The sequence below is a fragment of the Spermophilus citellus genome (assembly GCF_964194105.1).
Source record: "Spermophilus citellus genome assembly, chromosome: 3".
NCBI lineage: Eukaryota > Metazoa > Chordata > Mammalia > Rodentia > Sciuridae > Spermophilus > Spermophilus citellus.
In genome coordinates, this window is record NC_138184.1 from 176,811,417 (window position 1) to 176,832,841 (window position 21,425).

Here is a 21,425-nt window from a genome sequence, read left to right on the forward strand (position 1 = left end):
AACGATCATTTCTTTAAAGAGTTATAAAGTTGCATTTACTGATAAGATAAATAACCATTTTAAATACTTAAGGCCAAGTACTAAATGCTAAATAGGCTTTTCCATGTTATAACTAAATTTGAAAATCATTTCAGATTCCTTAAGTTTCCATATTTGGTATAGATTGCAGAGACTTCTAAAAAGGAACATAAAAATTTAAAATATTAGCAATAGGCAAACTAGATATTCACTGGATTGCAATCTAAAGGTTATAGTTTTTAGGAAAGTTTGGAGATAGTATCTTACTCCATACAGATTACAGTCAGTTGATTGTAGCTAAAATGAAAAGTTTATTAGTCTTTAATTACATTATATGGTTCACATTTTCCTTTATTGTGTTTAGTGATCTTAGGGATTATATTATAGTCATGACTGGTGTACTATTAAAGACTGGCTTCTCTTACATAACTCTGAAAAATATTGAAAAAAAATTAATTGGGCAGTTGACTTAAACTCCATACTTTTGTTGGGTAGGGGAACTGCTAAAATTTCTATTGTTTTAGCTTTATTTGAGCTGCCTATAGTTTAAAAACTAGCTAGGAATTGGGCCAAGGGGGTCTTTACTTTCCTTGAGACTTTCCCCTTCATATTCCAGCTGTTGTGGTTGCCCCAAATTGTCTTCTGATTCTCTAACAAAGAAACTTGCTTTTTGCTTTCCTCAAGTGACAGCTTTTTAAAACGGGACATTCAGTCAGTTTTTGTTTCCTGCTTTAGTGTCAACTCACTTAGCTTCCCATATGTTTTGGTTGCTTTCCAGTGCCTTTACAGTTTTTGTTAAATATATCTTGTTCAGAGTTTGCAGTTGTTAATAGTAGAAGAGTTGGTGTGATAGTTTACTTTGCTATTATTGCAAATGACCTTCATCTTAAAAAAAAAATCTCAATATTTTGGTGCTAGTTTATTTAAATTTCAGGGAAAATTTGTAGTTAAGGAATTGAATGAAATATAATAAACCCATCTTAAAGGTTCCATTCAGTATGAGGTGGGGAATAAAGTCCTAGGAATAAATGTTTAAATGTTCACTTACTGTTAGCGACTTAGTTTTCAGTATTATGAGGGCCTGTAAAGAGTGAGCTTTTAGTTTTCAGTATTATGAGGGCCTGTAAAGAGTGAGCTTAAGTTTAAAATTATTATAAAGTGAAAGCTTTTTTAATTTTAACTGAAAAGGCATGGGGAACAGAGATGGTTTTTGCTATTTAAGAAAAAAATAATAGTTGCTCTAATGGTAAGATACTACCACTTTGTTATTAGAATTCAAAAAAAGTGACAAATAATTGCCTTAGACTAGAGGGACATTGCCTTGTTGTCTAAATTCCAGCTGTTCACATAACTTACCTAGGCCTGATTTCAAATGCAGCTGTGTTGGATATATGAATGCTTAAATGCATAGTCTTGGTGTAAGAAGATAGCTGGGCTGTAATCTAGTTAATTCAGCTACATAATTAACACTGCCTTGGCAATTATACTGTAGTGACTTAACTTTATGATTAATAGTAGCATTGCTCTGAAGGCAAAAAGCAGTAAACTGTAAACTGTGGCCTGATTCTAAGTGGTAAAACTTATAAACCACAATTACAGAAATTGCTTTTGTACACATTCCTAGAGCAAAGTATACTTGCAAGAGTTGGAGATTGGAGCAACTAAGCAGTCACTGAACAGTGAAGGCTTCGTAGGCGCTATCCCTCCTCAATTTCTACCCGGGAATCCAACCTGGAAGTGATTTTTTTAAGGGGTAGATTTTTGGAAGATGGTGACAAGACAAGATGGGTAATAGAGCTTATTTAAAGATATAACAAATTCGGGTCTTCAAGGAGGCAGTAAGCTTTTATAAATTCATCTTTACATTGAAAAAAAATTCTTTGTTAAAAAGGATTTATGAACGCTAAATCAAATGTAATGTAAGAATTATACTGTTTATATAAAAGCACCATACTTTATTTAACTTCATACAAAATTTGGTGATTAAAACATTAAATAGGTAATGAGTTTTATTTTGAACATCATTATATCATTTTTTTAAATGTAACTATATTTTACTTTGGTCACCTCAGCCATCTTATAGCCTTTTCTTCTTTGTTACAAGCAGGTGCTATAAACAGCAACTTTCTGGCTTATATCCTTAAGGAGTGAACGGACCTCTCCTTCCAGTCTCACTAATTCTTGAGCTTTATCTTCTAAGTATTTTTGATTGTCCTCATATTTTCTTTCTAAATCTGTGGAAGATAAAAGAAAACATTAAGTGTATGATGATCTGAAAACCTGGTCCAATCTGTGTTTATAAGGCTCTATTTGCTTACCTATGATAAAGCTAATAAACTTTCACCTTTTAAAGAAAAAGTGAGCCCAAGTGAAAAAAGACCCACCTTTGAGTAGTTGCAGTTTGCTGTTTGCTTCAGCCAGAAGTGTTTTTGCTTCATTTTGTAGCATTTCAGCTTTCCTTCTGGCATCAGCCGACTCTTCAGATTTTTTGGCAATTAAATTTTCTACTTTCTTATACTTTTCATCAAGTTCACTGTCCAGAGTCTGCAGTGCCACATTTAGACACAAAGAGGTGATAATGTCAGTAGTTATATCTAAGAGTCATTGTGTAATTATGCAGCAAGCTTGGACCATAAAGATACTAATTTGCAAGGCAAACATTCTGAACATTGTGCAGGCTTCATATTAAGTTATGATTTCAAAAAAATTTTTTTTCAGAAAAATTTTGGCATTGCATCTAAGCCCTCAGATGAACATTTTTCCATAGAAAAGTAGCTTAACTACATGGAGAGCTTCATAAAGTAGACTAGACATCAAAGAAAGTCCATCTGAAGAGATGAAGGATCCATCTGCATTTTGACTAATACAGGGTTTGAAAACTGGACATCAGGAAATCCAAGGAAAAGGGCAAACAAAAAAATTAGGAAAGAAGAGTAAGATTATAGCAATATAAAAAAAGTGGGTAAGGAGAGAATTGCATTGGTTTAGGAAAAGTAGCTACAAATGATTCTCCTGAAAACTGTTCAAACAGTAGTCATGGAAATTTCATTTCAAGGTATTTTGTTCTTCATTGTTATGTCATTTTTATGTAAAATGCCTTATAAACAGACTACTTGGGAGACTTCTGTCCTTCAAACTGTAGGAAACTACAGCAGAAATGATAGCTGCAATAAACTTCATATATTGTTTTATTCTCTTCACTGAGTGGTGTAGGGAAGTTAACATTTATGTACTTAGAAACTATAGCAAGTGGGGCTGGGGTTGTGGCTCAGTGGTAGAGCTCTTGCCTAACACATGCGAAACGCTGGGTTTGATCTTTAGTACCACATAAAAAAATAAAAATAAATAAATAAAGTAAAGGTATTGTGTTCAACCACAACTAAAAAATATTAAACAACAAAACTACAGCAACTTAGGAAAAATTCTGAGAAGGAAGGAATTAGAAAAATCATTTTACAGTTTTAATACCTCCCCACAAGTTTCAAAAGTATCTTTGGAGATTAACATTTATCTGCATAAATTTAGAAATTGAATGCATACTTCAAGCATTATCTGGCTTCTAGCTCAAAGTTTGGCTTGTGTAAAATTTTCTCTGCAAAATATAATACCTTCTAATGAGAAGGTGTAGTTAATTCAAAATGAGTCTGAAAGAGGTGAGATTTGATTTCCTATAAGCCATTATCTATATTGAGATCTAGGCTTTTTCCATTCTGCTTTTAAAGTATTCTCAAATGGCTTTTAAAGTATTCTCAAATTACTATATGCTATAAAGATCTTTCTGATTAAAATATAGACATACAAGTTCAGTATATGTATTTTAAGACTTACCCCTAGGTTAAATTAATTCCAGTTGGGATTTGAGGTCCTAAGTCATATTTATTGGACCCTTCTAATATCTACTTCTATACTTTTCTATTTATATCTTTAAAAACTTATTTCAAAATAGGTCATTTTGAATGTTTCTGGTGAATAACCATGTCCCTTATTACCTGTCCCTTATTAATCCTAAGTTAGACAAGGAAGAGATTTGTTGAGATTTTATTAACTTAGCTATGAAGTTCAAAGATTTACTTACCTTCTTAACATCTTCTGCACTTTGTTTTACAGTATATACTACTTTTTCAATGTATTCTGCCTCCTCAGAGTTATGGGCAGCCTTTTGTTTAAGTTCTACCACGTTCTTTTCTAGTTCACTGAGGCGCTGGGAGGCATTGGACAGTGTTTCCTCGGAAGCTGCTGTTTCAGATTCGATCTACAAGTATAATTTCAAGAACCCAGCCAATCATTAGTTTAAGAAATGGTAAGAATACTATGAGTACAAGTTTAGTGGAAGATTTAGAAGGATGCTATGTCATTTTTTTCTATGTCAAGTAATTAAAAATATAATTTTGATAAAAGTTATAAGAGCCATACTTTAGTCCTCATTACATCTCATGTATTTGTTCACATTATTCATTTAGTACTTCCAATGATCTAAGCTGAGATTGATGGAAATTCTTTTTGTTATTTGACATTAAAAACAAGCCCCAGGAAGCTTGAAGTAGTAAGTAAAGCATTTTAGGGACACTCATAAACTGCCTAAAGAATGTTCACAAATAAGCAGCTGTGAGATGAGGGACTTCCACATGAATTTCCAAATGAATGTGAGTGAGAAATATAATTTTCATCCTTTTTTTTTTTTTTTTAAATGTTATGCTCTAGCAGTAGAGGTTTCAGCTAATGAATGTTCAACTCTCAACGTTTTTAAAAGATTGTGAGAAGGCATATGGTCTAGGAAAGTATAGCTGAAAACTATACATATGGAGAATTATTTAGGGAAAGAGTATCTTGTCTGGGAAAATGTTAAGTGGGATGAATGAACATTGTTTCCCAAAAGCTAGCCAAAGTAGGCAGCTATTCTGGTCTATGACAGAATAGCCAAATTTCACTGACCATTTAGTTTGTATTAAAGGTGATGCTCAAGGTAGGTCAATCCCATAGAAATAACTGAGTAACCATACTGTCTTAATATGAATTTGAGTATGGAATATGCAAAAATTTACAAATATTTCAAACCAAATGATCCTCAGTCTCATAAAGTTCACCTACTTGTTAATTTAGAAAAAAAAGTCTTGGAGAGAAATAATAATTCTTAGACAATAGTGAATAGATTTACACAAGCTTTTGCTAGCATGGTTTAGTTAGAGGTTCTCTTTGTTTCTTATTGTTACTGATCTAAAACACTTCCTGCCCCCAGAGTCCCTGAAAAATATCCACCTTCTTAACTTATATCATCAAACCATATATTTCAACTATAATATTTTCCAATTTGCTCTTAAAAACTAATTTTTAAAAAGTCATTAAAATAAATAAAAGTTAATTAAAATGTTATTAGCACAATTAAGAAATTGGAACAACCTAGAGACAGAAATAAAAATCAAAATATTTAAATGGTTATAGCATAGTCTGGAAAAGAAACAATTTTTAAAAAATATTTTTCTAAATAAGTAGACTGGAGAAGAGACCTTATATGGTCTCAAAATTTAAGGAACAATGGCTAAGCAACTGGCAAGTTTCATTTCACTGAGGCAGTAGAATAGAGGAACACCGTTTTGCATCAACCAGTGGTAGCAAAACCATGTTGAAAAACCATCTCCCAGGTTTTAAACAGATGATGGTTAGCCTGAGAAGACTGATAGTGCCAAGTATGGGTGCTTGCAAAGTATAGGAATTCAATTAGTCATCAAGTTTTCTTCACCCATTAAAACAACAACAATAATAACAACAACAAAATACAAGCATAAAGCCACTTTCCTAAAAATGGGAAAAAAAAATAGAATTGTTTGAATTATTTCTGTTAAGAGGCAAGAGGATTGTTAGAATAGCACTAAATAAATCTGAAATGCTTTTCTTAGTGCCTTTAATATCTGGAAATCCTTGCTTATAAAGAAAAGAAAAAACAAATTATTTAAGTTTTTCATGCATTCTGAACAGAACAGATTATTCAGCTATAAGGTTTCTATTAGGTTCTTCTAGAATTGGGCATTGGAAAAAGACATTTTTCATTTTTGTTACTTTCCAATGATTATCAAAACTATAACACAGTTTTTGTGAATAATCACTGGTGTTAACTATGTGGGTCACTTTTGGGCTGCTTTTAAAAAAAAATAGTGGGACAGTATCCTAAAATGGAATTTTGAAATTTAATACTATACTTCATACTATTGGACAGAGGGCTTTTTGTGGAGGCAAAAAGGAAGGGGACTTAATGGTCCAGTGTCATTAGAGTCCTTTTTTTATCCTTGAAAATTCCACCACTCAGTTTTAGCATCTGTGCTAAGGAAGTAGTAGTTCAGATTTATTTAAATTAAAGGAATCCTTTTTACTAAATTTAAATTAAAGGAATCCTTTTTACTACAGAGTTGGAAGAATTCTTGTTCATTGATAAAATGTACTTTTCTACTTAAAAGGGGATGATAAAATGGGTATTTTTTCCCCACATTCAACTATGGCTATAACATCTTACTGAAGTTAACAGGTTCTGGGTTCCTTGGATATCTTCATCTGCTTGTTTAATTGCCTTCTCTGCTGCAATTTGGGCCTTTTCTGCTTCCTCCAGAGCTTCCTTTACCATATCTGCTGTGATTTTAACATCTGTTGCACTTTTGCTGTATAAAAGAATGAAACATACTCTTTGTTAACATGAAAAAAAAGTAGGCTTGCTAAGTTGTTGAGGCTGGCCTGGAACTTGTGATCCTCCCCTTAGCCTACAGTCACTGTGATTACAGGTATGCACCTCCAAGCCTAGCAAAGAACTTTTTTTTTTTTTTTTTTTTTTTAAAGACAGTCTTGCTAAAAAGACCCAGAGATTTTCACAGAGGTCATTCCTTGGTATTTCCTTGGTCAATGAAATCCTTTTGTAATCCAAGCTAGCAACACCAATATGTCCCCTACATGCAATGATGTCTTCAGATACCTGGCTCTCTTAGCTTCTTCTAACAACATTTCAGCTCTGGCAATGTCAGCAGCACTCTGCTGTAGAATAACCTCTACTTGAGAAAGGCTTTCAACTCGTTCCCGGATGTCTTCTGTCAAGTTCTGTAACTGCTGTGGGGTGCTAGGCATTTCCATTTTCAGTACTTCGTTAGCAACAGCTTCAATGCTGTCCAAATCAGCACTATCCTCTGTGAAAAGCAAAGAGGTTAAAAATCATAACTCATTTAACCACATCAGTCATCTTTGATGTGATTTCACCAAGAGATACCCACACTTCCTGTTTAAGAATTTATAACCTAACTGGGTAAGGAGAAGAGACCTACACAGACCTACATGGTGTTAACTATGTGGGTCACTTTTGGGCTGCAGACAGTATACCAGAATTGTCATAGTCTGGAGTAGACTGTAGGCTCTAGAATTGGTCATTGGAAACAGACATTTTGGCCTTTGTTGCTTTCTAGTGATTATCAAAATTACAGTTTTAAGATGTTGGTGCTCAATCACAAAGACACTGGTTGTGCATTACTTTTGAGCTGCTTTATTAAAATAGTGGAACAGTGTCCTAAAGTACAATTTTGAAAATTGTTGAACAGAGTCTATGCTATTTCCTAAAAGTGCCTTTTTAAAATTTTTTAATTTTTTTTTAATCTTTCTTAGATAAAGAAACAAAGCAACAAAGGTAGGCTGTAGATAGAGTAAGGGAAGTACTGAGCAGGTTTGGAAGATTTCCAAATTTGGAAGATTTCTGGATGAAGACTACTAGTATAGGCAGAGCATGTTATGTGAAGGCCTAGCAGAGTGCGTTGTTTGGATTATGGAATACCACAGAGGCAAGCATTTAAAGCTAGGATTGAAGGCAGTGGAACTTTCCCCCTGTAGTTCTGGGGATCAAACCCAGGACCTTGAGCGTGCTAGGCAAGCACTTCACCACTGAGCTAAAGCCCTTGCCCTTACAATGAAAATTTAAGGTTGGAAGGAAGCAAATGCAGATATGAAGTGTTGTGATATTCCTTATAAATTTCCTAGATTTGGAAAATTATAGAAAGGGAAAGAGAAACAGAGAAGGAACATTCAGAGTCAAAGAAGCAGGAAAGTCAGAATAATGTATTATGGAAGCCAGGGAGTTTCAAATGTCAAATGTGAAAGATGATTAGACTTCAATAATATCAGACCCTTGTTCATTTTTTAAGCTGTATGTGTTTTTAGGTTGTCAAACGAACATAAAAATGGATCCCCAAAAAGTATAAGTAAAATGAAAAATATCCTTACCAGTCAAAAAGTTTCTGATTTGCTTGATCAGATTTCTCAGATCTTCATTGCTCTTGTCTACTTTTTCTTTGGTAGCATTTGTTTTCAACAGAACATCCTGAGCATTCTGTTTTGCCTCATCTGCCCTCAGTTTTGCTTCAGAGACCTAAATATAAATAATAAATTATTTATGAAACAATTTCATTCTTTCTGAAGCAGACCAGAATGTTAGAAAGGGTCCGAAAATGATTTGAAAAACTATGTATTATAATCATGTCTCTGGGAAACAAATTTGTCCCATTTAACCAAGTATTGTATTCCTAAATAGCCAAAGTATTTAGTACACAAATTCATATACAGTATTCTTACGTGGATAGGGCTAGCATTTAATTTTTTTCCAACTTTTTTTAACTCTTCCAAAACATCTGGTTTATAAAATGTTCCCTAGTTTTTTTCTCAGGTACCAACATAAGTACTTTTACAAATGCCAAATAATTTAGCATAGGATTTTTGTAGTATAGATGGATGTATTCATTAACCTGCTACAATTTAACAGTTCTCAAAAATCTTGCTTATCTAAGATTTGAGCTTCCTACACCCAAAGCATGTGCTGTTGAGAAGAAAGCAAATTCTTAAACTCTATGAATAAATAATACCTCTTTATCACTTTCCTTGGCCACACAAAAACATGAACTTTCATACTTGACACTGAAATTACCATTTCATTTTAGTTAGCATTTAGAGTTGATCACAACCTTTCAAATCCTCCAGTCTATAACAAAGCAAACCAACAAAAACAAAAACTGAGGCCATCCACTGAATTACCATTTTGGAGAGTTGTTCCACTTCAGCCAGGGCACTCAGGACATCTCGGTCAAAGTCCATAGCTTTCTGCCAGGCACTGTGGGCAACAGTGACCAGACCACCACAGCCAGGCCCCCCACACTTCTTCTGTCCTTCATCAGTTCTGCAGTTGGGGCCACCACATTCAGTCTCAGAACAATCAGCCCCTGGAGGCGTCCCACATGTCTGCAAGAAGCCAAAGATCAGGCACAAGAGTTCAGAGAGTGAATCTACTGTAATATAACAGCTGTGCAGGGCCTGGGTGGCCCCAGAGAGCATGTAGTCCTTGGCAAGGGTGTTTAAAAACACAGTGTTCAGGAGAGAGAAACAATGGGCTCAGGAGTCAGCAAATCTCCTTATTTATAATGAAATAAAACTTACATCCCTCAATCCTGCCTAAATGAATTAGAATATCATATGGGCCATACCCAGGATATAAACATCATCTGCTTTATCCATTTGGATTCTGTCAATGTTGGAGCCACAGAATGTTGCTTTTTTTTCTTCCTAGCCAGTTGGTTTAAGGAAAAAAAAAAAAGTATTGTGAAACAACTTTGGGCCCATCTCTGTGTTAGTTGCTCTGGTGCATACTGGTAACATAAAAAGGCCTATAGCCTTTTATTAACTTTCACATTTAGGAAGGAAGATAGAAGCACTCCAGATCGGATGCAGTAAGTGTGAAAGAAAGTAAGCAAAGGAGAGACTACTGAGAATTATAGTAGTTATAGATGAGGAAGGGTTTGTTAGCCAGTGGAATTTGAGCAAGGGGAATAGGAGAAATTACAGATGCAAAAAGAAAGGAGAAAGCAGTCTGAACAAAGGTAGCTATAGCTTTTCCAAATTATCCCCTACTACAAATACCCACCCACCGACCCTCCCACACCACCTTTATTGTCTGCCAAAAACTTCCCAAAATCACTGAGTGGTTATGGCATGCAAATGCAAGTTGAGAAATAACAAGTATATGCAAATGCAGATTGGGAAATAACAAGTATACCATATGATGAAAAAGGCTGAGCAGGAACAGAAACTGTGTAGAACTGACCTTTTGTGGAAAATACTAATACTATAAATAAAAAATGTACTGTGATAGAAAAGTAGTTATCAGAATACTCCCAAATGAGGATAATATTGTTTTTAAGAAGTTTAGTAGATATAGTCAGCTCTCTGGCCTGAAAGTTTGAAGACTCTATATCTTAAATTAATAACTAAAATAATAGTCTTTCACATCTTTGGATTACAAGACATAAAACAACTTCAGAAAGTTTAATCTGTGTGCTATAGAAGAACATGAGTCCTAATCAAGAGGAGAAGCCAAAACCTCAGGGATGCTTTGTAAAAACAATCTGACAGCACATTAAGTCTGTTTTGTTTCAACAGACAGGAGCAGGCAGGAGAAAAACAGCATGGTTCTAGCTGAATATCAACAAAGATAAAGAACCAGGAGGTACTAGGAAAACACAAAGGGATAAAAATATGTCTTTTTACAAGAAAAAGACAGTATAGAACCCAAAGAGTTCTCATAGGATAATAAACAAAGACAAAAACACAGTAAGAGAACTGGCAAAACTGGCTAATCTCTAGGAAGCTGAAAGGTGGAAAAGCCTGCCAGAGAAGGCGCGCTTTTGTAGTGGGGTGCCCACCACCACCGCTCCCAAGATGCCCTCTTAACAGATCAAAGGTCTGTTAGCATTCTAGTTTCTTACTGCAGTTTAGGGATTTAATGATGACTAGTTTTTTGAATTAGAATCAAGATTGCTTGCTTATGAATTCTAATTCAAAAAAATCAGTAATCACAAAATCTCTGAAATGCAGTAAGAAACTAGCATGCTAAAAAGACTGAAAGAATGGCGTATCCATCTGTAACAGCTTTATCTACTGTTAGGTGCAGTTTATACATGGTTCTAAGCCTTTGCTTTTCTTTAGTTTTTTCATTTAATAAATGGTGAAATCTCTACATACTCCCTACTTCTAGGTGCTATAAAGCTTCACAAGATATTATCAAACCTTACAGACATCAACAAAATTGGTCACAATACAGTACAGACAGCATGTTTTCACTGATTTCAGAGAAAGTGAGAGGTATGGGGGAAGGAGGGACTATGGCTAAAACAAAGTGATAATGAAGTCAACTCTTTCAACTCAAAAAACACCATCTCTCTTTTGTTCCTCTGCTTCTAGGATCAGAGAATGAAAATATAGTCTTATTCTATAAAAAGTACCCTCCAAATTTTCTCATGTATTCTTCCATAAAAAAATTGTAAGGAAACAGGAGGAAGAAACAGACTCAGTTTGGCTCTCCTTTGGCCTTCTGCCTTTCATTAAACTCACTACTCAATTTCATTTGGCTCCAAAATTACTTTTAAAAGCTTCTAGGAAATTATTCTACTTTCTAAGCCAGTTTCAGGCTTAATCTTCACCAGGTAAAGTTACTGGAACAAAGGAAAAAATTCTTTTGCTCTGATTCTTTTGGAAAGTCTCACAGAATGATTCTGAATTCCCCCACTGAGATACATTTTGCACTTCAAATCAGAATAAGGTTATAAAAGACAGAAATCACATCATAAAAAGGATCATGCTTCAATAAAAAGTCATTCAGTCAATACAACAGTGTGGGAAAGTGGTCATGATTGTTTGGTTGCGCCACAGAGAAATAGCTGGAAGAGGGGGAAGGCTGGGAAAGCGCATACTCTGTTTATCTGACTTGGTCATGGATACCCGACACTGGCTGGGAGAGCTAAGCCTGGGAGTTTTCACTCTTACAGTGTTTTCTCCTAGCATACCGCAGAAGTGAGGCCAAACCCCAAACCTTACCATTTCAGCAGCAGCTGAAAGGTCTAGACTTTGTAGTTTGCCTGCCAGTTCATCCAGAAGGCGAGCCTGTTCTTCTTGTTTTTCCCTGAACTGGGATTCTCTCTCCAACATCAGGTCTTCTACTTTGTCCCGGGTGAGAGCGGACTGTTCCACAGTGCTATTGGGATCTGTGGTGGAGGCATTCACCCTCTCTTCTGCATCAAGAGAGGTCTGGAAATACTTGGTAATACTATCCAAGGCACCTGGGGCAGGAAATGAAATCGCCCACAATTAATCTTATTGTACCTGATTTCCTCGCCAAGCTACATCCATATTTGATGCCCTAAACTTACTGTAAGGTTTTAGAATTCAGAAAAAAAAAAAATCTTTATGAAGTAGAGCTTTCCTCTCATGACCAATGAACCTAGTCTGTCCCATTAGCACCTAGTTGAGCTCTGAAGGATGCCAAACATTAAGGTGAGAGATGAGAAATTAATCACATATATATGTTGTTTCTATTCATAGGCAAACATCTAGTTCTTTCTAAATTGTTGGTGCTGGGAAGTCTGTAGATTATATGTTCAGATGCTTTTTCCTTTTCTTTCTTTACTATTCAGGTCCACTCAAATGACCAGTATCATGTACCCAACAGCATAATGTGTTTTAACTTTAGGGACCTAGTTAAACAAGAAAAAAACAGTTGTGCATAAAATAGGATAAATAGTGTGATTATTATTTCTACATTCTTTTGCTTTTGGGGGAGGTACTATGTGGTCTGTAATACCAATAAATGAAGGATTCAGAAAAATGACTTCCTGGACCAAGCAATATTCTCAAATATTGAAAGGATTTGCAGAATTACCAACTTATTGTATTTGCTATTCAGAAGAGCTTCTTTCCAAGAAAGGCCAAAGGATTAAATCATTAACTGGAAAAATTAGGAAGTGGAACCCATGTAACAACTGTTGCCACTCACCCTGCGGAGCTTTTGCTATGTCTCAGTCTTTCTGTGCCCCAAGTCCCATCTTTGTAAAATAGAGACTTTAGTATCCCCATTTGTGCCACAAGCTCCATGAGAAAAGTTTAGGAACTATTAGAAAACAGTCTTTTCTCAGTATTATTTAAAATGTGAGGTGATGGTGAAATGTATTATCTAGGATTGAGAATTTGCACAAAAATGTGCTCACCCCTAATATCTGAGTTTTTGATAAATTCCAGTTGTTCAGCAAGTTCTTTCACAGTATTGTCAAGGCTCTCGGCTTCTGCCTGTAGGGAATCCAGTTCTTTGGCTGTGCTGTTGCTTTGTGAAGCTGTGTTAGATAATTTTACTTCTACTTGAGTCATCTTTTCTGTAACATCTTTGGTTAGTTTCCTATAAAAAAGAAAAATGAGGTTACCTACCTATTTAAAATAAATCAAAGGAGAATCGTAAAGTCTTACTTTTACATTTTCTAATACTGTATCTACTATTTCCCCCTCTCTCCAGGGGACTGGGATTGAACCCAGAGTCGCTCTATCACTGAGCTTCATCCCCAGCCATTTTTAGAAAAATTCTGAGACAGAGTCTAAATTGCCTGGGTTGGTCTTGAATTTGCAGTCCTTCTGCCTCAGCCTCCTGAGCTGCTGAGATTATAGGGATGCCACATTGTTCCCAGCTGTATCTGTTACTCTCTGTGACTTCAAAACCAATTTAGTAATTTGTGACAACTCCATCTCTAAGTACTGATTTTACTCTTACAAGAGATTCTACTATATCTAAGGAGTTTTCTTTCTTCAAAGACTTTGAAGAAAGCCCAGATGAACCACCCAGCTGGTGTGGGCGGCTGTGGATGGGTTCCAAGTCCCTGCTGTAAAACAACACAGGTCAGCGCGGGTCTCAGTTCCATGTGTAAGCAACTTGAGGCCCACATAACTGCACAGACTTAAAAATGATTTTAGTGTAGAATTACGCCTTCCAGCCACCTTCCAAAAATGTTCTATGAATCTCAAGGATCTCCTGCAAGATGAAACATGCAGAGAGGAAACTCTATAGCCCACCACGAAGACAATAGGAGCCACCCAAACCAGCTTTTCATATATGTCTTCTTCAGGCAAGGTTGCATCAAAGGCGTCTCCTTACACCAAACTGCCCTTCCATTTTTCATAAGAAAAAAGGTGATCATCTACTGAGAAAGAAACATGTAGCTTTCACATATTTCTTTGTAATACAGACCAAACTGCATTTTGTGATACATCTTCGTGTCTCCAAAGTTGTACATGTAGTATGTGGGGTGGGGTGTGTGTGTGTGTGTGTGTGTGTGTGTGTGTATGAGGGGGCTGGGGGAGAGGCAAAGTAATATTTGAGAAGACTTATTTCTGGGAATTACTGGTTTATCTAATTGAATATAACTGTCTTCTCAGGAATATAATAGTACAAAAAACTGAGAAAATGACTGAGGCATGGTGGCATGCACATATAGGTCAGCTACTCAGGCCAAAGCAGGAAGATCTCAAGTCTGGGAAATCAGTGCCAGCATGGACAACATAGTGAGACCCTGTCTCTTAAAAGAAAAACAAGCTGGGTAAAAATTATGTTTAAACCTCAAATAATACCATGAATGACCTAACTTAAAAGAATAACACTTAACAGGTTCCTTCTATTTGTAGATTAATTATATTTTATAAACCCAATGACTTTTTTTCCTGTGGATAATAGTTTATTTTTTCAACTTTTCCCTGTCAATTTGTTGGTTCAAAAAAGACTTTCATTTCTTCTCAGGTCTCAAAAATAATTACAATAAAAAATCAAAACTAATTTTGTGTGTGTGTGTGTGTGTGTGTGTGTGTGTGTGGGTGTGTGATGCTGGGGACTAAACCCAGGGCCTCATACAAGCTAGATGAATGCTCTACCACTAAACTATACCCCCAACCCTGTAATATTGAATTTTTTTTAATGAAAGATAACTTCATATCATAAAATAGTACATTCTTAGATAATGTTAAAAAAAATTTATGAAGCTAGTTTACAGTCTACCTCAGAGTAGTGGGGTTAGAAACAGAGCTTTTCTGGAATGTAATCTCCTGGCAGGCTCTCCAAGGACACTGGATTTTTTGGTTCTCAAATAGGGGCATGAAACCCAGGCCACGAATCTCTCCCTAAATGGGCCTGCACTCAGAAAATGGCCTACCAAAACTTGTGATCGCTGCACACGAGGAGGCTAAGTTTCTTAATGAGGTAAAATGCCTCATTAAATGCATTATTACTCCACATCAGACATTTCTTAACTCCCTGGTCAACTACATGGTCTTGGGCAGAAAATCTAAGGCTTTAAAAAGTCAAGGGATCAGTTAACATTAAATCTAGAAGGATAAGGCACTTGAGCTAATGATGTCAGTAGTTAGTTCTCTTATTGCTTCTCCTATGTTGCCTTAGATATGCTGATTTAAGTGTCACCATACCAAAAAAAAAAAAAAAAAAGTTACTGAACTTCTGTCATCATGTAAAATCACCTCCTTAATGGACAGGACTTAGCTGTAAAACAATCCTCTTCTTCTTGCCTAGATAGTGAATTGCAGCAAAAACCCATAGCATCTGGGAAACAAACATTAGTATCCCTTTCTGTTTTGTCCTTCAGCTCCTAAGTCTTACTGTACTGTTTCCTGGGGTCCTTTTTGGCAACTACCATTGGCAATTAGAATGTTTGAGGACAGGAAAAAATGAGGCTAGGAGAAAGGGTGGAAAAAATGATGCCTAAGAAGTTTGGCATCTCAGCTCAATTCTCTGCTTTAATTGGCAAAAACAAACACTGTCCAATCAGAGAGGTAAATACCTTGAGGAAGGCTGGAGGAGGATTTTTCATAGTGAAGAAGTTCTTATAATTTGATGAGTGAAGCACTGGCCTAGTGGATCAATGGCTAAGCAGTAAAATAAACTTGAGAACAAGGAGTCTTATTTGTGGTGGTAGAATTTCCCTAATGGTAGCAATATAATGTAACTAATGACAATTTAAATTTACAATGTAACTTTTTTACTTTCACAATTATCATTTTTACAATGTAAAGTAAAGGCAAATATTACCTTCCCCTTCCTCCACAGGAGAGAAAAGAGGCTCAGGAAGGAAATATTATCCAAGTTCATAGGTCTAGCACATGGCAAAGCCAAGGCTTAGTTATGGATCTTCTGTCTAAAATCCAGTGTTCCTTCCACTCCACTGCCTTCGAGAATTATTTGCAAAGAATAAAACATGCACTTATTCTAAACAGCAGCCTCCAGAGTCTTGGTCAAAAGTGATGAACCCACACTCACTCACCCAAGTGTTCACAGTCAAGACTGCTGGGAAATGATGGCCCAGAGCCTATTTTCACTAGCAGGACCAACAGACCTAACAGAAGCATCACACCAGGAAGGCTCTGCTGTGTAAAAGTTGAAAAAACACAGCAAGTTGTTACTTTAGCTCATTAACTACTTACTCTGCTTCCTCAAAGAGATTCCCGATGTTTTTCAGTGGCTCTGCTGCTGGGCTCTGGGCCAGGATGTCTTTTATCTCGTTGATTTTCTTCTCCACTGAGTCCACAGTCTCCCTGTAAGGTCCAATTACACCGCTGATCTTCAAGGCTTTGGCTTTCTCCAGGAACTTGTGGGTCCTGTTGGTCAGCTCAGAGATGATCACGTCCCAGAGAGCAAAGCACTGGTGGCAGGGTGTGCAGTCGGGGAAGACTCCTGAGTACCCTCGTGTACACTTGTCACAGCGTGGACCCTCGACACCCTCCACACACACACACTGGCCTGTGGACTGGTCACACTGTGGTGTCTCAATGCCCCTGGGGTCACAGTCACAGGCTAGAAAGGAAACAGCAATGGTAGGTGATCTACTGAATCACAAGTTGCAGTAACCAGATTTGGCATTTAGAATCCTCAGTCACTGTTAAAATGGGAAGGTGTCAACTGTCAATGACAGTTTACCAACTGCTCATGTAGAGACTGCAAAGGCTTCCTCTAGCACATATGACCTTAACCCTTGTAGACCCTTCTTCATGGTATAAACAATTTAAAAATTAGCAGCTAACATTTATTGAACACTTCAACTATGTGCCTGGAATTTTAGAAAAAAAAATTTTTTAGATGTTGATGGACCTTTATTTTGTTCATTTATTTATATGTGGTGCTAAGAATCAAACCCAGTGCCTCACACATGCTAGGCAAGTGCTCTGCCACTGAGCCCCAGCCCCAGCCCCTTTAGAAATGTTTTACATGCCTCATTTCATGTAACCTTCATGGCAACTATATGGGACAGGTGTAATAACAATCACTTCTTCACTGATAGGGAAACTGAGGTATAGAGAAACAGTCTCATGCAGAAAAAGCCAAGTCAGGAATCTGATTCACCATCCTAACTCCAGAGCCTGTGCTCTTGACCTCCGTCCCACCTCTGCCTCCAACTATGACTTCCCTCAGACCATGTGAGCACAGACAATTCAGGTTACATTCTGATGTGAGTCATTTGGCAGATGGTGCATCACTCAGAGCAGTGCCTAATGGAACTGATCCTATCTGGTCACAAAACAGAGCAGTGACTACTTGGTAAAATGCAGTAAACTTGATCAAAAGAAAACCAAATCTGGAAGAAGTCTCAGGAATCCAAAGTATCTCGTTTAAAGGCTTTCAACTACATATAATCTCATTCGCGAGTATCTGCCACTGTGATAACTATCCTAACGCTATAAGCAGAGACACATAAAATGATCCAAGGGCCTGATATGGTTGGCACCTTATGCAGAGCCAGATGGCAGGAGGTAAAATCATGCCTGGTACAGGGTAAAAATTAGTGTTCCTGGGCAACAACCGTGATTGATTTTGTTTACTACAATCCCAATGTGACTGGACCCTGCCTTAGAGTTCCAAATCTCAGGTGACCAAATTATTTTTCTATCTTATTTTTCTATCAATACTTGACACTTCCAGTATTTGTATAGTGTTTGACTAAATAAAGGCCCATACTACACAATGGTCTTAAATCCATTCTAGAAAAAGGTATGAATAAGTAAAATAAATATACTTTTATTTCCCTAAAACCAGACTATGATCTCCAAAGGCAGGGCGTGTCTTCAACCATTTTCCTATTTTCAGTATTGAGCAGAGTTAACTTGCACTTGGAGTTGAACAGTATTTGCCAAATGAGGCCCTCACCTCATTCACATAACTCTTCAAAAGAAAATAACCCTCCTAAAACTGCTGGCAATGTGGCAAAGCTCAACAGATTCATATCTTCAAGATACTTTTATGAAGTCTTCTTGGGTAACAGCTGCAATTTGCCTCTTCCAGATTCTCTACTGGAACATCTTGCAGGAACAGTTATATTGACATTCCTGAGAGGGGCCTGCAATACCTCCATCTTCTCATACCATTTGCCTGATCCCCATCTCACAACATCCTGCCTTGTGTTGCTAGTTTATCTTATATTGTCTTTGCCAACTACACACCAAATTCTTGAGCAACAAGTCCAGCACCATGATGAAGAATGAAAGCTGGGAACCAGGTGCAGTGGCACAGGCTGTTATCCCAGCAACTTGGGAGGCTGAGGCAGGAGGATTGCAAGTTTGATGCCAGCCTTAGCAACTTAGTGAGACTCTGTCTCAAAATAAAAAGGACTGGGTATGTAGTTCAGTGGCAAAACACCCCAGGGCTCAATCCCTAGTACAAAACAAAACAAAATAAAAAAACAAAAACAAAAAAAAAACCACAACTCTTATGGAATCCTGGGTAATTAGGAAACTGAGTCATGGCTTTCACATCTGTAAAAGGGGCTAATGATTTTACCTACCTTATATGATTGCTTTTAGGATAAAAATAACTTAATTCTAAAGTGCTTAGAAGAGCATCTTATCTATAGAAAGCACTCAAAAAAATGTTAGTTTTTAGTATCACTTTCTGTGTCTAATGGTCTCCTGCCCAATGTTCCCTGATTACATTTCCACTGGATTAAAAAAAAAAGTAGTCATGGTCATAGGCTTATTTACCAGTAATTTGAATGTTAGACTACTCCCGTCCTTAACTTTTATGATTACAAAATATACTTTTCTTGGTGCCTTAGGTTTTCAAAATTAAACTTTGGGGTTTCAAAATTAAAACTTGGGGTTTTTTTTAACATTTTTTTTTTTCAAACACCTTAGGCATGGTTCATTCTTTCCTAATTTTGGAAGGTACTCATACTGAATCAGGAAGTAGCTTAAGCTAGTTATGGATAATTTTAATTGTGATTCCTATACCCTTTATTCTGTATGTTCCTTGAAAAAAGAGTTCCATGGTCAAGGCCCATAGGGGAGATTCTATATCCTCCTCTTGAAGATTAAGAGCATATTTCACACTGATATACAACAAAAAAATTCAGTAAATTAAAGATCCAGAGGAGTTCTGCAGGAAAAACAAACAAAAAAAAAAAAAACAAAAAACACCTGTTTTTATATTTTTTACCCAGCTGTATCTCAAACTCATTCATTGGATTGATTGTTTTTTAGTGAAATACCTCCTGACATCTCAGAAAAACAATGAGAAAGGCACTACTTTCAATTTCTTAGATGAAGAGAATAGGGGGAACTTAGATAATGGTACACCTGAAAGGCTTATGATATTTAAATTTTAAGAATGAGTTTCCATATCATTTTGGTAAATCCAGTTGTCTTTGAGAAAACTTGGTTACCTGTGTAGCTTACACCAAAATCACTTGGAGGGATCATGAAACAGATGGTTTCCTGCTCCCTCACGCCATGCTCTGATTCAGGAGGTCTGTGTGGGGCCCAACAACTTAATATTCTACAAGGTCCCAGGAGATGCTGCTTTTGAGTATCACTAGACCTGACTTTAAGTATTGACTTTGTCATTTTTGCAGCTGTTTCTACCTTCTCTTGCATGTTTGAGAGAGACACAGAGAGAGAGAGAGAGAGACAGTAAGTGTGTGTGTGTGAGAGAGAGAACACATTCTTAAGGATGGAGGCACAACCATGACTTTATCAGTTCACAATGTGGATTATACACAAGTATAAGGGCCTATGTGATAGAGGGATAAGCAATGCCACCCATGATAAACAAATCCACTTCACTTCTGTCCCATAAGCCCCAGAGGTATCTCTATGAATGGCCCCACTTACCACAGCCTTCTTACCCCACTCCTTCCCTAGGCTTCGGACAACTGAGGCATATGCTACACAGGCTTTAGTTTGCTCAGAAAATTATTTTTTCCCCACAGCTCATGCAGAGGTACATGTTAGTTCAATCTTGCATAGGACTTTACTGGGTTCACGACTTGGGCAATGGATGCAGGCCTATGTTGAATTTAGTTAACATTTTTCTAATAGGAATTTTTTCACCTATTGCATTGCTAAGGGCCTATCTTGCTCTCATTCTGTCACAAGCATCTTTGAGGGAAAAACACTGGGCTGACACTGTAGGCTCAAAAGACTGATAAAGCTTCCCTCCTTATCTGGTCATGGGGATGCAATTTGGGTTCCACGGGGCTTCAAATCTCTACAAAAGACAACCTAGCCAAACAGACCACCATTCCTTTCCTCCAACCAAGGAGCTGATCATCACTGAAAAAGTCAGTCCTGTACTCTCAAAGAATACAAAAAAACAACTGTTTTAGAATACATCAGGTTTTAATTTCAAACTGAAGCTGGAAAATGGTTATACTCCTGTGAATATGTGCCTCCTTCCTGGCTTCTTGAATTTCCAAAATGGCTTCTCTTGGAGTCCCCATAGGAGATGAGCACCAGATGACCCACATGTGTGACCTTGTCAAAAGTCCTTCCGCCCACCCCAGATGTTTTAGTGATACTCACATGGCTGGAGCAGAAAGGTTGGGTCACACCTGACAATTTAAAACTTCATAGATGCTAACGTTATGAAGGAAATTCAAAGGTCATCTCTCACACCTACCAGGATTTAAACAGTGATAAACCAACTGTGCAAGCTGTGGCTGATGCGCTCCAGCAGCCTTCTATGAGAAAAGGGGTGCCTGGAGCACAGCGCTGCTTTAGGAAGTGATATTATTTGGCAGAGAACCAAGAACTTTCTCATGGAAAGAGAGTATATACAGAAAAAGTTATTGCTTGATCTTTAACATGAACAAATCATGAAGATCAAGAATAGCATTTCAAAAATGAGAAAATTATTATTTTTTTTAATTTTTTTTAGGTGTAGTTGGACACAATACTTTTATTTTTTATTTATTTATTTTTATGTGGTGCTGAGGATCGAACCCAGGGCCTTGCACGTGCTAGGCGAGCGCTCTACCGCTGAGCTATAGCCCCAGCCCCAAGAATTAACAAGCCCCAAGAATTCCATTTTCATCTACAAATAAATTCTCTGTTCTGTGGTCAGGAGGTATCCTCTGTGTTTACTAAGTTTTCTTTTTTTTTTAAATTTTTATTGTTGGTTGTTCAAAACATTACATAGTTCTTGACATATCATATTTCACACTTTGATTCAGGTGGGTTATGAACTCCCATTTTTACCCCATATACAGATTGCAGAATCACATCGGTTACACATCCATTGATTTACATATTGCCAT

General features: G+C 36.9%; 1 protein-coding gene across 2 annotated transcripts in view; it reads right to left on the reverse strand.

Annotated features, from left to right (window-relative positions):
- Positions 1–1,844: 1,844 nt before the first annotated feature.
- LAMB1 (laminin subunit beta 1) overlaps positions 1,845–21,425 on the reverse strand; it is a 69,481-nt gene continuing 49,900 nt past the window's right edge. For both annotated transcript variants that reach the window (XM_081283556.1, XM_081283557.1), the window contains 10 exons: positions 16,327–16,696; positions 13,065–13,249; positions 11,899–12,140; positions 9,067–9,270; positions 8,263–8,407; positions 6,974–7,181; positions 6,524–6,665; positions 4,094–4,270; positions 2,403–2,562; positions 1,845–2,252 (listed from right to left, as the gene is read on the reverse strand). In XM_081283556.1, coding sequence (XP_081139682.1) covers positions 2,116–2,252; positions 2,403–2,562; positions 4,094–4,270; positions 6,524–6,665; positions 6,974–7,181; positions 8,263–8,407; positions 9,067–9,270; positions 11,899–12,140; positions 13,065–13,249; positions 16,327–16,696 — 1,970 coding nt within the window. In that variant the 3' untranslated portion in view covers positions 1,845–2,115. The remainder of the gene's footprint in view (positions 2,253–2,402; positions 2,563–4,093; positions 4,271–6,523; positions 6,666–6,973; positions 7,182–8,262; positions 8,408–9,066; positions 9,271–11,898; positions 12,141–13,064; positions 13,250–16,326; positions 16,697–21,425) is intronic.